At 42.1% G+C, this 17,294-nt stretch overlaps 1 protein-coding gene across 1 annotated transcript; it reads left to right on the top strand.

The window, feature by feature from the left end:
• The first annotated feature begins 15,080 nt into the window (after window positions 1-15,080).
• On the top strand, window positions 15,081-15,815 carry LOC106381868 (ethylene-responsive transcription factor 2-like). The gene has a single exon (NM_001315741.1). The coding sequence runs from the start codon at window positions 15,081-15,083 to the stop codon at window positions 15,777-15,779; it is 699 nt and encodes a 232-aa protein (NP_001302670.1). The 3' UTR covers window positions 15,780-15,815.
• The last annotated feature ends 1,479 nt before the right edge of the window (window positions 15,816-17,294 follow it).

Below are 17,294 nucleotides of genomic sequence, written 5' to 3'. Positions count from 1 at the left end.
ATCTGAAGATAACATGATTGGGACGACTAGGGAGGTAGTAGGTCCCGGTACCACCCTCCTTAGAGGCGCTTTCCTTCAGGGAAAAGAGGCTCATAAGTTCGGTAAGACCGACGCTAACCCCCTCCTCTTTGGACCTAGTGATAAAGCCGTTTATCACCCGGATAACCGAGGGACAGAGTTGGGAAAGGGCTAACTGATAATGATCTAGTAGATCAAGCAGTAGGGTCGGAAGAGGAAATCTCAAGTGAGACTTGGAGATGTACTTCTCATGGCAACAGAACCAACCCTCCGGAGCGGTCTCGGGGGTTTCGTCGGAATTACAGGCACGGCCAAGCTCCTTTTGGCCGAGAGCTTGAACCATGAGGTTAACCACGTCTTGATTTTTCAGCAACGAAGGCGAGTGAGGACTGCTCCCACTAGAATCGTCTTTCTTCTTCCGTTTAGAAACTCTGGTCGCGATTGCCTCCCTGGCTGTCTTTTTCCCCTTCCTCATCTTGGCTCCGACTTCTTGCTTAACTTTCAGTAGTTTAGCTCCAGAAGCAGAGGGAGGCATCCCGGATTCCCCGGAACCTTCTTTCGGATGATCCATAGTATGGGAAGGTTAAGGAGAAAATCGATTGCAAGGTTTGGGAGAGAATTTGCAGAGAAAAGTAACGAGGAAGATAAAAAAATCGCAGTAAAATAAAGAGAGAGGAGAGAAGTTACCTTGAAAACCGAACGGAGGCGTGGAGAAAGTGGGAGGCTAGCAGTTAATGTTCACCGCTTTATATCCCATCACCTCTCGAGATTCGGAAAAGTCATTTCAAACCCTCTCCATCTGAACCGTAGATTCTGCCAAACGTAATAAAGACCGTTAGATCGAGTAAGCTGAATCTAAATAGGATAAGAACTAATCATTATCTTAACGAAAAGATAAGATCGATAGCTAGATTCTAGCTTCCGAGACAAAGGATTTTATTCGGAAGCTGGGGGCAACTGTTGGACCCGAATATGACCCTCAGGTGAGGTACCGATAAGCGTGAGCTAGCATGTGGGTTGCGATAAGCCCATCATAACAAAGGGAGCTGAAAGCCGAGCTGACGACTGGACCTGGGAGACATCATAGCAGAGGTCACGACAGAAAGTGAGCTAACACCTTAAGAGACTCGGTCAAAAGGAGCCTAAAGCGAGTTCCGTAATTGAAGCCGAATATCTAGGAGAACAGTTGAAGGGTTGCCAACGAAACCTAGACTATATAAAGACGGAGAAGATAAAAGACAAGCCATCTCTTTCCATATATCAACTTTTGTACTAGATTAAAAGCATTACGTATTCTTTAGTAATCATCTCAAGATACATCCCTTTGTATTCATCATCTTTCAACTCATCAATAAAATCATATTCATTCTTCAAGTTTATTTACGGGATTCAGCCCACGATTCTCATTCATCTCTCTTGACCTAACCTAAATCTAAGAAGTGAAACCTTGTCTCTCACATGGAGCAGGTGGGCAATGTAACCGGACTTCCAGTGGGTCCAACTCTTCCTACTGAGGTTAATGAAACTAATGTGGACGAGCAGCAAGAGTAAGTCCATGGAGACGACACTGGGTCGTCCAACGTTGGTGCTGGGAGTGGCCAGAATGTTGATGCAAACAATGTTCGGGTCACTGGTGCCGAGGAGGTCATTGAGCCGACCATAAGGGGCTTGGTGGAGGCTATGCAGATCATGGGAGCTCAGATAGCCTCCTTGACACAGGCATTCACACCATTGGTGAACTCGTCTGTGGGACAGGCTAATCCCCCGGTTCGGGTTGCTACTGGAGTGGCTTATGTTGGTGCTGGCCGTGTGGCTAAGGTGATTGAGATAGACCCACTGGTCAGGCCAGTGCATGGTATGGACTACCTGAAGGTGCTGGAGCATATCTCCAAGTTGGGGACCAAACACTTTGCTGGAAGTGTTGATCCTATGGAGGCGGACGAGTGGAGAACCAGGTTGGTTCGAAACTTCAAGTCCACACGATGTCCTGAGGATTACCAAAAGGACATAGCAGTGCATTTCCTGGAGGGAGATGCACATAATTGGTGGTTAGCCTTGGACAAGCGTACCAATGGCACCATTGAGCACTTTGCTGACTTTGAGGTTGAGTTCAACCATAAGTACTTTCCTGCTAAGGCGTGGGATCGTTTGGAGTCCAAGTTCCTGGACTAGACTCAGGGACGGAGGACTGTTCGTGAGTATGAAGAAGAGTTCAACCGACTCAGGAGGTATGTGGGAAGAGAACTGGAGGATGAGAAGGTTCAGGTCCGAAGGTTCATCCGAGGCCTAAGGGTGGAGCTTCGAACCTACTGTTCTGTTTGTAAGTTCCACACGGTTTCTGAGTTGGTTGAGAGGATGGCCTTGCTGGAGACCAACCTCACCGAGGAGGGTAAACAGAAGCTGAAGAGTGTGGTGGTATCCTCGGGCCAGAGTGGTGACAAGAAGAGGAAGAGGGACTCGACCGAGGAGGGTAAAGCCTCAAGTGGTAGGTCAGAGTGCCCTAAGTGTGGTCGCTACCACGGTGGAGAATGCTGGAAGGCCATGGGTGCCTGCACTTGATGTGGTAAGATGGATCACTCAGCCAAGGATTGTCCAAGCCCGTTGGGTCAGTCCAGGACCTGTCACCACTGCGGCCAGAAGGGCCATTACCGCAGGGATTGCCTTAAGTTGCAAGGCAACCAGGGTAAGGGTCGTGGAGAGGCTAACAAGCCAGTCCAGGGACGAGGTCAGACCTCAACACCTCGTGTGTATGAAATATCCAAGGATGTGGGTGGGACTCAGCCTTTCCAAGCGATCACTGGTAATATTCTAGACTACTACTTTTACAATTCCAGTAGAATTGCATGGTATGGAACCTAGGATGGATAGATATACTTTGATGGGTCTTGTGTAGGGACCTTAAGTATTGGTGGTGTGGAAACACACACGTTATTTGATACTGGAGCTACACATAGTTTTGTGAATCCAAGTATGATTGGAAAAGGTTTGTTCCAGTATGGAACATGGGATGGTCCTGAACGAGTGAGTGCGGCCGGAAGGCAAGTTATGAACTCACTCAGTCTGGTTAAGGACATCCCTGTGGTGATCTTGGATAGGCCGATGCCTATAGATCTGATTGTTGTCCCCCTCAAGCATCATGAAGTGATCTTGGGCATGGACTGGTTGGGAAAGTATCGGGCAACTCTAGATTGTCACCGGGGAAGGGTGCAACTTGAGAACGAGTTTGGACCTCCGATTAAGTACCAAGGAATCAAGCCAACCTCTTGTAGTTTGGTGGTTTCAGCAGTCCAAGTAGAACGGATGCTTGGAAATGGTTGTGAGGCCTTTTTGGCTACCGTTTACACCGATGAGGTTGTAGGGGCCTGTGACCCAGAGGGTATACCGTTGGTTCGGAAATTTCAGGATGTTTTTGGGGCACTACAGGGCATCCCCCCTGATAGAGCTGACCCATTCATCATTGAATTGGAACCTAGAACGGCCCCATTATCAAAAAGTCCATATAGAATGGCACCAGCTGAGATGGCAGAGCTGAAGAAGCAACTTGAGGAGTTGCTTGAGAAGGGGTTCATACGCCCTAGTGTATCACCTTGGGGAGCACCAGTCCTATTTGTTAAGAAAAAGGATGGTAGCTTTAGGTTGTGCATTGATTATAGGGGTTTGAACAGGGTGACTGTGAAGAACAAGTACCCTTTACCCAGGATTGATGAGTTGTTGGATCAACTCCGTGGAGCCAAGTGGTTCTCCAAGATTGACCTGGCCTCTGGGTATCATCAGATCCCCATTGCACCAGATGATGTGAGGAAGACAGCGTTCCGAACTAGGTATGGCCACTATGAGTTTGTAGTTATGCCGTTCGGACTGACCAATGCACCTGCTGCATTCATGAAGATGATGAACGGCATCTTCAGGGAATACTTGGACGAGTTTGTGATCATTTTCATTGATGATATACTCCTGTATTCCAAGACAAAAGAAGCCCATGAAAGACACCTTAGGGCGGTATTGGGCCGTTTGAGGGAACAGAAACTCTTTGCTAAGCTAAGCAAGTGTAGTTTCTGGCAGAAGAGCATTGGGTTCCTTGGACATGTGGTGTCTGATAAAGGAGTCTCAGTGGATCAAGATAAGATAAAATGTATTCAGGAATGGCCACAGCCAAAGAATGCTACGGAAGTTAGAAGCTTCTTGGGGTTGGCTGGTTATTACAGGAAATATGTCAAGGGGTTCTCGAGCATAGCTCAACCTATGACTAAGCTGACAGGCAAGGACGTGAGGTTCACATGGTCTGAGGAGTGCGAGAAAAGTTTTGCAGCACTCAAGAACATGTTGACTAATGCGCCTGTCCTGGTGTTGTCTGAGACTGATCAGCCTTATGTGGTGTATACGGATGCATCCATAACTGGTCTTGGTTGTGTTTTGACACAACATGGGAAGGTGATAGCCTATGCATCCAGACAGCTAAGGAAGCATGAGGGTAACTATCCTACCCATGATTTGGAGATGGCTGCAGTAGTATTTGCATTAAAGATATGGAGATCATATCTTTATGGTGCCAAGGTGCAAATACTCACAGACCATAAGAGCTTGAATTACATATTCACTCAGCCTGAGTTAAACTTAAGGCAGAGGAGATGGATTGAGTTTGTTGCAGATTATGATCTGGACATAGCTTATCATCCTGGGAAAGCTAACCTAGTGGCTGATGCTATGAGCCGCAGAAGGGCAGAAGTGTCATCTGAGAGGGAGGCGGATGAACTGGAAGGGATGATCAGGTCCTTGAACCTCAACACCTTGGTTGGTTCAGATGAGCCATTGGGGTTGGAGGCAGTGAACCAGGCCGATCTCCTGACCAGGATCAGGCAAGCACAAGGCCTGGATGAAAATCTAAAGAAAGTAGCCGCCAATGACAAGACCGAGTACCAGACAACTGACAATGGTACCATCTTGGTCAATGGAGGGCCAGTGTTCCTAATGATAAGGAACTCAAAGAAGAAATTATGAGACAGGCTCATAAGTCTAAGTTTTCAGTTCATCATGGACTGAACAAGATGTATAGGGATCTGAAAAGGTACTACCATTGGGTGAGGATGAAATCTGATGTTGCAGAGTGGGTGGCTAAGTGTCCCACTTGTCAACTGGTGAAGGCAGAACATCAGGTTCCCAGTGGTCTACTTCAGAAACTACCCATACCAGAATGGAAATGCGATCACATCACAATGGATTTTGTGATTGGGTTTCCCACGACCAGGAATAAGAAAGATGCAGTATGGGTTGTGGTTGATCGTCTGACCAAGTCGGCTCATTTCCTGCCGATCAAGAAAGGGGATGGGGTTGATAGGATTGTGCAAGTGTACCTAGACGAAATAGTGAAGTTGCATGGTGTTCCAGCAAGCATTGTCTCGGACAGAGATCCAAGATTTACATCTTATTTCTGGCAGGCTTTCCAAAAGGCCTTGGGAACCAGAGTGAATATGAGCACATCTTATCATCCTCAAACGGATGGGCAGTCTGAAAGGACAATCCAAACCTTGGAGGATATGCTAAGGGCGTGTGTGTTAGACTGGGGGGAGTCTTGGGAAAAACACTTACCCTTAGTGGAGTTTGCTTACAACAACAGCTTCCATACAAGCATTGGCATGTCGCCGTATGAGGCTTTGTATGGTAGGCCGTGCATGACACCCCTATGCTGGACCCAAGTGGGGGAGCGTAGCATGTTGGGTCCTGAAATTGTAGAACAGACCACTGAAAAGATCAGGATGGTCAAAGAGAAGATGAAAGAGGCGCAGGACCGCCAAAAGAGCTATGAAGATAAGCGTAGGAAACATCTTGAGTTTGAGGTCAATGACCTGGTGTATCTCAAGATGATTACCTTTAAGGGTAGGACCAGGGTTTCTGGACGAAAGAAACTGGATCCTAGGTACTTGGGTCCATTCAGAATCATAGAGGGAGTGGGTGCAGTGGCATACAAGTTGGACTTGCCATCAGCAATGGATGCATACCACAATGTGTTCCATGTATCCCAACTCCGGAAATGTTTGTCTGAACAAGACATTGTCTTGCCCGAGATTCCTGCTGACCTTGGTAAGGACCTGGCTTTGGAAACCTTGCCGGTTTGGATTGTGGATCGGTAAGAGAAAGCTATGAGAAAGAAGACAGTTCCCATGATCAAAGTGGTGTGGGATTACAATGGTAAAGACCTCATCACTTGGGAAACAGAAGCAAAAATGAAAGTTATGTATCTGGACTGGTACAGACAATTTCTTCCTGAGGAAACACTTAACATGGATTCGAGGACGAATCCCAAGTTAGTGGGGGAGACTTGTCATGTCCCCGATAATAAATAGGATCGGCCGGACGGGCCATGGTGCGGGGAGACGCACCAGTCAGGTCATTGGACCTTGAGACAAGCGTATCATGGCCCTAAATGAAGGTTAAGGGCATCAGTCAGCTGAGACATAACCAGGATAGGATGGAAACAAGGTTAAAGGAGTTGAGTGAGTGTTTAGGCAGCTGGACGAGTGTTGGTTTCAGTTCAATCAGCTCGGTTCAGCTGGTATTCAGTTCACTAAGATCTATTCAGCTCACGGGAGCTGGTGGACTAGCTCACTCAGCTGGGAACAGCTGGAGGTCAGCTCAATCCGGTGAACGGTGCGTTCTGGTTCGGATCAGTGTGGACGAGTCTGGGACGGTTACTGGGCGAGCCGATGGTCCGGGTATGGGACGGTTCGACCAAATTGGTCTTAGGCTTGGGACAGCGAGTGGACAAGTTTACAGAGTGTTAGCTGAGGCTCAGTGATCGATTTGTCAAAGGAAGAAAAGGGAAGAAACCGCCAATGGGCGGTTATGGTACGGTTATGGGGCGGTTTTGGGAAGAAGGGATCTGATTCTTGGTAACTGCTACCCCAGGCGGTTGAGGGCAGTTTAAGTCGTCCTCACTCTCTGATTTCTGCCATTCTGGTCGATTTTATTCATATGGAGACAGAGGGAAACACAGAGAAAATTCAAGAGAGAAAGAGAGACACAAACCTTGGATTGGCCGATTGGATCCAAGAGATTGTTCTTGAGTGTTCCTGGTGTGTTGGGCGTTTGATCAAGAGGATGGATTTGAGACAGAAAGACAAGGAGAAGGCAAAGGAGAAAGAGAAGGAAGTCGCCCCTGGAGACCGAACTCCTAAGGTGAGAGGTGTAGCCAAGAGTAACCGGACAAGGCCGCGGATGATGGCCGTGTGAGTCTGGCCGGTTTGGATCGATTGGCTGCTCCTTACTCTGACTTCTTCTACTCAGTTTTCTTCATGTATATTGTACTAGGGATTGTTTTATGATGCTACAGGGAAGGATCTATCGATCTTAAGGCCTAGGCCTGATCAAATCCCCATGAAAGCCCCTTGTTCTTGTGTGGGCTGATCATGGCCGAGATCACCATGATCTGAGCCGGTTCTTTTGAATCTGATTATTTTTCTTCTGAATTGTCATGAATTATCATGAATTTTATTTGGTATTTGGATCTCTTTTTAAAGGGGTCAGATTTGACATTTTTGATGATTGTTCTTGTCTAGATTGGATCCGACCATGCAATGTGAACTGATTCTTGTTTTGTAATCTAACCTTGCGATTGTGTGTTTGTCTGTGTTGGAACCATGACCAGAAATGGACCGTGGTAAGGGAAAAGCACCATGAGGACCGCGGCCATGGGAAGATGTGTGGTGATTGGGTTGATTCGGAAAATTGTGTAATTATTGTAGCCTATTGTGCAACTTGTGAACTTATGCGATTCTAGTGTGTGATCTATTTATTAGGATGATGAATGATGTATGAACCTTGGTTATTATCTATGAAATATCTATTTGCCTTAGTCAATGTTGGAACTTCAAAACTATGAAAAATACTTAGAATTATTTAACACTTGAACTTGAATATGTAAATGAAACTGGTTGTATTGTTTGGTGAGGCTGCAGTCTGGTTGGATTGGGGAATCCAGGATCGGGTCTTACAATCACCCTTAGGAGTGGTAAGCAGTTACCTCCTACAATCCTCACCAGGGATGCTGAGAAACTAGGTGAGGAGGCGGCCATCAACTTAGATGATGAAGTGGTGATTGTTGATGAGAAAATCAATGATGAAATCTTGGAGAAGATTGTGGAAGCCAAGGGTAAAGGAAAGGTTGGGGAAGAGAAGAAAACAGTGAAGGATGGTGAAGTTCTTGCTCCAGCAAGTGAGAATTCTTTTGTTCCTCCTCCCTATGAACCCAAACTACCATTCCCTGGTAGATTCAAGAGGCAGCTGCTAGAGAAGTACAAGGCTTTGTTTGAGAAGCAAATGAGTGAAGCTCAGGTTGCAATGCCCATCATCGATGCTTTCATGTTGATTCCTCAATACAACAAGTTCCTGAAAGATGTTGTAGCTGCAAAGAAGAAGGAAATGGAAAGCATGATGATTCTTACCCATGAGTGCAGTGCCATCATCCAAAAGCTTGATGTTCCAGAGAAGTTAGAGGATCCAGGATGCTTCACACTACCTTGTGCTCTTGGACCTATGGTATTTGAGAAATGTCTCTGCGATTTGGGAGCTAGTGTCAGCGTGATGCATTTGTCTGTTGCAAAGAAGCTTGGATTCACTCAGTACAAGAAGTGTAGACTCTCTCTGGTGTTAGCTGATCGTTCAGTGAAGTACCCTGTGGGCATCTTAGAGGACCTACCTGTGAAGATTGGAAGGTATGAGATACCTACAGATTTTGTGGTGCTTGAGATGGGTGAGGAGGCTCAAGACCCATTGATTCTCGGAAGGCCATTCTTAGCTACAGCAGGAGCAATTGTTAAGGTGAAAGAGGGTACGATTGATCTCCATTTGGGTAAAGGGCATGTTCTCCACTTTGACATCAAGGAGAAAATGAAGAAATCAACTGTGTTCGGGCAAGTCTTCTACATTGAAGAGATGGGCGCTCTTGCTGATGAGCACCTTGAAGAGTTACCACCTGAGGACGACGAGGAGGGAGCATCTCCCTCTACTCATTCCCCATAGAAGGTAGTCCACTAATTTCCCTTGTATATACCATTTCTTTTTTGCATATTAGTTTTCTCTTTTTGGGTATCTCTCTCTCCTTGACAACACAGAGATTGTGTCATTTAAGTTTGGGGGAGGTACCAAGTATTTGATCACGCTTGCTTTGATGATTTTGAGTCTCATGCATTGCATTATACATATATCTTTGCATAAAAAAATAATAATAATAATAATCATTTAGTTTGCATCATTTGCATTTCTAGGAGAGTCTAGAGCATATAGGTAACATTTACTTGCATTGTGAGCAATGATTTGAAATGCCTTGTAAAGAACATTACTTTGCACCTGAGTAGCTTATGCACCTCTCAAAAACACTTGTATGCTTCGAGCCTTGAAGACTCTTCCTGAAACTTGTTGATTGCTGAAACTCAGTCTTTGAAGCAAAGTACAACCTTATTTGAACTGAACGAACTTAATGCATCTTGCTCATGGTCCCTTGTGTACTGAGTCATGGATATACACACTTGAGTTGTCACATCCTTTATGCCAATCTTTTTGACAAACTCGAGTGGTATACCATTCCAAAAACCCTTCCCTCCTTTTGAGCTTTCATTATTTGATGAGTGAAGCCTTTTTCGAAAAGCCTTACATGTGCATAATGTTGAGAGCATCGGGAACGACAATGCTTGGTCTTCATTCTTGCTAGATTAGGCACTCTATTGTCTAGCTATAGGTGGGGGTGAGTGTTGTGACTATGGTTTGGAAGCATGAAAAGTTCGAAGGAAAAGAATAGACTCTTTGTGTTTAAATGGATAATCTTATTGGAATTAATAGATAAACGTCTAGCTCGAGTTTATGAAATGCCTTGGCCCCCGAAAAAAATAAAAAAAAATAAATAAAAATAAAAAAAAAAAGAGAAAAAGAAAAAAAAAAGGGCTAGCAAAGTTGTTTAGAGCTAAGATTTGTTTAGAAGTTGAGAAAATCCTTTATAGATTTCAAAGAAAAAGAGTTTTATGTGTAAAGTATTCTTGGGATCTATTGGTGAGAGATGGAAGTTGGGCTTGACATTGGGAAGTGATTGTGTAACTTGTATGTTTGGAAAAAGGGTAGAACAATGGAGATTGAACATTGTATGCATGAGTTGGTCCCTTTCTTAGATATATTATGTGCAATGTCAAGACTACTTGTTTTGAGAGTAAACCACTTTAAAAGATCATGGATTTCGAACCTCTTGACCCACTTGAATAAAAATCTTCCCTTACTCAACCAAATGATTTGGACCAATTGACCATTTGCAAGAATTCACTTGATGCTATGCTTAATGAACTTGAGAGTTGGCTGATTTGCATGTGTGAATGCATGATGATGAGTGTAGGGATGAAAAGAGTTGAATAGGCCTAGAGAAGCTAGAGTATAATAAGAGAGGGTGTACTAATGCTGAATTTAGATGTTGATTTGAGTGCTTTGTGTGTTTCTTTTGGCTATGAGTTCCCACCTTCAAACTTCTCTCCATATGAGTTCTAGAAAGTTCACTTAAGGACAAGTAAAAGAATAAGTTTGGGGGAGTTGATATCTTGCATATTTACATTGTTTTATTCATTCACCCATGTGCATTTTGATCATATAGACTAGGATTTAGCCATGTTTAGGTTGCATTTTGCATACATGAGTCTTTATCAGGTATTGGAGTACCACATGGAGTTCTTGGAGGCATTTGGGTGCATTTGGAGCTCAAAAAAACTGTTTAAAGCGATCAACGGACGAGCAGCGCACCAGAGCGACCTCACCGGAGCGACGCCGTGAAGTCGATGTGACACACATCCCGGAGCGATCCAGCCAGAGCGACATGGAGAGGTCGCTCGTGTTTCTATCGTGAGACACCCCTCTCAGAGCGACTTGCCAGAGCGACGCTCCGAGGTCGCTCGCGTTTCCATGGCGAGACGACACAAAACGAAGCCCGGAGCAAACTCTCAGAGCGACCCACTGAGGTCGCTCCCGAAGTCCGGAGCGACACACAAAGGTCGCCCGCGTCCTCTCGTCCGGAGACACCAAAATCGAGCATCCTGGAGCGACCCCTCAGAGCGACCTACCAAGGTCGCTCCCAGCCAGAGCGACCAGCTCAAGTCGCTCGCGTTTTGACGGGGCGAGACACGAAGAAACGCGTCGGGAGCGACCTCCTGGGAGCGACTATGCTAGGTCGCTCCGCGTGTTTTGCTTGGACGATTTTTATGTTATTTCAGGGGCCTTTTAGTCATTTGTTTTGATGTTTTTACACTTTCTAAACCTAAGTTAAGTATTTTTTGTAAGTCATGGGAGGCAGATAATATCTTTCCTAGAGAGAAGAACAAGTAAAAACTTCTTTTGATTCAGATTTCATTGCTTTCATCTTGTGTTCTTGTTGATTTCTTATCTATTTCTCTACATGATTAATCTGAAATCCAATATGGGTTTAAGAGGAATCATGAAGATTAGTGAGTAATCACTTTTTGAATTCATGGGTTAGGGAGATTAATGGTGATTAGGTTAGTTCTAGGATGTTTTAGTGTAGATCATTCTTGTTCCTTGCTAGTAGAGTATTCATAATGCATCTTCTGAGTTGGCCACTCAAAAGTTGATCAATAGACATTTCCCACCCAAAAGGTGTTTGATGAAATGCCTGAGACAACTCTCCTAGGCTTTTAGTATACTTTGCCAAAGACATTTGTTGTTAAAGGTGCTAAAATAGCTAATAGACTTGTTAGTAATGATTGCTTTCATATTATTCAACCAAAGACATTTGATGTTTGAGATATGTTAGCAAATGAACATTCATCTAGAAATAGAGCTTGCTTAGAATTGTGTCTAGGCTTAAGGTTGATAGTTTGATTGATCATTTGTCATCCTTAGTTCGATACTTGATTACCCAAGGTCTAATCCCTATGCCCATGAGTTCTCTTTTCCCTTAGTCAAGAAAGTATCATTCTGTTATTGCTTTCTAGTATTAGTAGTAGTTTAAAACTCATCTAAATCATTGGTTGCACTTAGATTAAGTGAGTACTTGCATTCTCGGTGCTTTGATATCCCTCAGAACTGGTTCGACATTCACTATACTACAACATTTGTCTTAGGAGCCTTGAAAACTCTTAACATCAACTTGGCAGTAGAGGGATGACCAAGACAAAAATGCCACACAGAACCATCAATAGACAGCGATCCACATAAAGCAGGAAATAAAGCAGAACAAGAAGCTTGCAGGTTCAGTATGTAAAGAGTATGGAACACATCACCCTTCCCAATCATCGAGGCCTGAGAACGGTCCTGAAGAAAACAGTAATCAAGAAAGAAATATGCAGAACAGTTATTACGATGAAGAAGTGAATGCACACTAATGAGATTAAAATGAAATGAAGGAACATGCAAAACATCATGTAAGACAAGAGTGTCAGATAAACGAATTGTGCCAGTATGCATGATGGGAAATGTTGTTCCATTAGGTAAAGAGACTGTTAAGTCAGAAGCCGCAAAGACTTCTTGAAATTTTGAGATATCAGCACAAACATGGCTAGTAGCCCCACTGTCGATTATCCAAGAACCAGGAGGTAATGAATTATAAAGAATGGAGAGACAGTGATGGTTGAAAGTAAATGTGTGATGATGATAACGTAGGTTAGAGAATAAGGTAAGAAAAGTACCAGCAGAAGATTGATCAGCCATGACACCCTGTTCAGTGATAGTAGATGCAGAACAAGAAGCAACATTGTCAGAGACTTGAACACGAGATTGAAGCTGTTGAATAATAGACTGGAGCTGAGAAGATGTAAGTTGATTAACATCCAGAGAGCTTGCTAGAACAGCAGGTGGAGGCAGATAAGGTGTAGACCCAACATTCACAGCACCAGTAACATCATTAGCAACAGATTTAGCAGGAGCTTGAGAGCGAGGAATGTAATTTGCTTGACCACGTGGAGCATATCCCGAGGAAGCTCGAGGATGAGAAGCTTGTCCTTGGTATCCAGAAGATGGTTTAAAACCAGGAGGATATCCATGTAACTTGAAGCACGTGGCAACAGTATGACCAAGTTAACCACAATGAGTACAGAGAGGACGATTACCACGAGGACGATAAGTATTATACGCAGCAACATACGCAGAAGGATCCATATACTCAGATACAGTGCCAGAAGAGCCAAGAGCAGGTCCAATAGCTTGAAGGGATACATAATCTGTCTTAGAAGGTGGTTTGATGTTCTTTTGTCTCTCATCTTGAGAAACAATGTTGAAAACCTCTTCAATGAGAGGAATATGCTTCAACATGAGAATGTAACGACGCGTCGGTTCATAAGCCTCATTCAATCCCATCAAGAACTTCATGACGCGTCCTCGCTGTTGCATCTGCTCCCACAACAAAGATGCATTGCACTCACAACGACCATATGTGCAAACAGGCAATTCGATATAGTTCTTGTATTCTTCCCACAAGGTAATCAATTTAGCATAGTAAGCACCAACATCAAGAGATCCCTGTGTAAGACTACTGAGACGTTGCTCAATCTCAAAAAAGCGAGGAGCATCATCTTGTTTGAAACTTGACATGAGATTGTTCCAAATAGATTCTGCAGTAGACATGAACAACAAACTCTGGCCTATATTGTTGGAAATTGAGTTCATAAGCCAGGTAGCTACCATATCGTTAGATCTTGACCAAGATCTAGAGTCACGACTAGTAGGAGGAGGTTTGCGAATCGTACCGTCAATAAAACCTAGTTTATTGCGAACGTTGAGAGCCATCCTCACCGAGCGTCTCCAAGAATGGAAATCAGCACCAGAGGTAAGGCGATCGGTGACGAGTTTCAATCCAGCATGATCGGAGTTATGAAGATAGTTAGATTGTCGTAATGATCGGTGATCGGAGACGGCGATGTTGGATCCGGTGGATTGGATTGAGAAGGAGTCATCGTTGAGCTGAATCAAGAGACGAAACACCACGAAAGAGCGAATCAGAACCGCAAATCTTCAATCGAAGAAGATGGAGAAGGAAAAGATAATCGATCGGAGATAGCGAACGATGAATCGATGAACGAAAAGGATGATGGAGAAGATATGAAGAAATGTAAGCTCACGAAGGGAGGAACTCATGAATCGTGAAGCTCTGATACCATATCAAGAATATTGAGAAAGGAAAAACTAGGGAGAATGCGAGAGAGAAGACGAGTTTGTTATGAATATGAATCTCACATTAAAGCTTACTGTACACTATGTTTCTAGCTTATTTACAAAGTGTGGTTAGCTAACTTACACTGTACAACTAACTGTTAACATACACCACATGCTAACCTACACTATATCTGATACAGGTAACACTGTGAATATTAAATAGATATATAAACACATCTCATAGCTAGTTGCCTAGTTGTGTATTTTTTATATTCTGTTTGATAGCGTATAATATTTCTTTTAACTAATAAACTCTTATTTTGAAGGTTATATTTATTGGTAAATTTAAAAAGAAAATTAAAATCTTGTTGTTTATATCTCCAATAGTTATATATTAATCGTTTTTCTAAACCCAAATAAAATCGTTACATTTGAAAAATCAAATGAGGGAAAACATACCCGCTGCAAGAAATATAATAACGGATGAAGACTTTGGTTTTATTAATAAACCAAACACGAGACAAGTTGCTTAATAAAACCGGAATATGAATTCAAAACCAATCGACAAAACAAAAGACAAGTTGCGAGACAAAGACCAATCAGAATCTTGCTTCCGTAAATCTCATGACGTCATCTTGACCCTAAGCTTTCGTTCTGTGGATAAAGCGCACGTGTTTTAATTCACGAACCTTCGTGGTTATGAAAAATCCACAACTTTCATATTTTCCAGCCTTTTTTAATTTCCCACTATATTAATAAAATTGAAAAACATGAAAAACTAATTTAATTTTTCCAGGTTCATGAACCTTATCCCCTCTAGTATCCACCATATAAACCTCTCCACCATCGTTCCACTGAGAAAAAAAATCAGACATTTGACAATTCAATTAAAAAAAAGAAACATAACAAAAAAACTCATTTTCTCTGTAATGATGTACGGACAGAGCGAGGTAGAATCCGACTACGCTTTGTTGGAGTCGATACGACGTCACTTGCTAGGAGGAGAGGCCGAGTTGCGGTTCGCTGAGTCAATACCGAGTTCTTGTTTCACAGAGAGCTGGGGAGACTTGCCGTTGAAAGAGAACGATTCCGAAGATATGTTAGTCTACGGACTCCTTAACGACCCCTATGACACGTCATCGCCGTCGTCCGACTTGAGTTGTATCACCGAATTTGTAGACTTAGAAACGTCGTCGAAGCGCCCTAGCGATTCTCCGGTGGCTAAAGCCGAACCGGCGGAGAGCTTCGCAGCGGCAACGGTGGAGAAACAGAAGGCGGCGACGGCGAAGGGGAAGCATTACAGAGGGGTGAGACAGAGGCCGTGGGGGAAATTCGCGGCGGAGATTCGAGATCCGGCGAAAAACGGAGCGAGGGTTTGGTTAGGGACGTTTGAGACGGCGGAGGACGCGGCGTTTGCTTACGATAGAGCTGCTTTTAGGATGCGTGGTTCCCGCGCTTTGTTGAATTTCCCGTTGAGAGTTAATTCCGGTGAGCCTGATCCGGTGAGGATCACGTCAAAGAGGTCTTATACTTCGTCTTCATCGTCTTCGTCAGAAAACAGGAAGCTGAAACGGAGGAGAAAAACAGAGAACGTACCGTCCGAGTTCCAGGTGAAATGCGAGGTTGTGTAAGAGACACGTGTCAGTTACTTGTTGGTTTCGAAGCTTTATGTGTGTTTTGTAGTAGAAAGTTTTGCTATTAAATTGTTGTGGCAGATAGTAAATTGTTCTTCATGTAAATTATTTGATATGGATTTTATTTGTTTTTTATTGGTCTCTCTTTCACTATACAGAGCCATTTCCATTAATAAATTCGTACATAAATATCATATGATGTGAATATGGTCCAACCAGAACAAAACCATATTAAATTTTACAAACTGCTATATATGTATCAGTTTTGTATTGCAAGACGAGACATAACAATATTATCAGTATGTATTAGTGTCGTCACACTGTCACAATACTAATTGAATGTGTAGTGTGCGTGTATAAGTTTTATTGAATTGAATCGTAGCTGAATAATATTCACCCTGTTTGTTTACGTACGTAGAACATAGAAAATTCAGGGTTTTGAATCCTAAATTTGGATTCCCTTTGACAACCTTACTTTTGACCAGATTATGATATGCGTTTAATTCAATTCAGTTAAAAATATTATCCAGGTTTAGACAGATCATTTAAATATATGTTCTCTTGTTGTTTTACATAGAATAATAAAACTCATAGTTTCAGTTCAAAATTTGGATTCATTTTGACAACCTTACTTTTGACCAACTTATGATATGCGTATAATTCGATTCATTTTAAAATAGCATCTAGGTTTAGACAGTAATATATGTTCTCATAAATATAAAACACTTGCTCATTTGCTGTCAAAAGCTCGTACACTCCTTTTGTTTCAATATTTAAGATGTTTTAGAATTTTTGTGTGTGTTTAAAATATAAGATACTTCTACATATTAAATAATTTAATTTTCTCCTAACTTCGTAATTAATTATATTTTTACTAATTTTTTTTATAATTAAATAATTTGATTTAAATTTATATTTTAATAATAATTTTAGAAAAATAAAATAAATATAAGTACATTGAAGCAAAATATCATAGAATACTTTTCTACAGAAGACTTGTAGAGTCTTCACAAGATTAATTTCTCATCTAGAAAATCAAACATAAGACTAAAAGATATTTTTAATGATTATTTTAAGAGAAGTTAATTCTAATCCTATTTAGTTAACAATTTGAACTTCTGTTTATAAAACAGTGTTGATAGATATTATAATTATAAATACTGCATCATTTATTCTATAAAAGATAAGTACTGTACAAAAGAAAATTTTGTATCAAGTATTATTTATGATTTGTATTATTAAAAATAATAATGTAAAATCATGTTTATCTAATTTGACATATATATATATATATATATATATATATATATCATTTTAATTATAATGAAATCTATTGAGAAATTTAACAAAATCTTATAAAAAGAATTCAAATACTTTTTAATAAAATAATTCTTTAATTTCATAATTAGTAATAAATGTTATTATATATTTATATTCATAGTATTCATTTAAAAATACAAACACCATACTAAAGTTAAATATGAAAATCATATAAAACTTCCACATAATCAT

The sequence above is a fragment of the Brassica napus genome, chromosome C2, assembly GCF_020379485.1.
Source record: "Brassica napus cultivar Da-Ae chromosome C2, Da-Ae, whole genome shotgun sequence".
NCBI classification, from domain to species: Eukaryota; Viridiplantae; Streptophyta; class Magnoliopsida; order Brassicales; family Brassicaceae; genus Brassica; species Brassica napus.
Note: the sequence above shows the minus strand (reverse complement) of the source record. Positions and strands in the feature narration are given on the sequence as shown.

Bases quoted from the DNA above. Each gene is read 5' to 3' on its own strand.
- LOC106381868 (NM_001315741.1), top strand. From the start codon at position 15,081: ATGTACGGACAGAGCGAGGTAGAATCCGACTACGCTTTGTTGGAGTCG.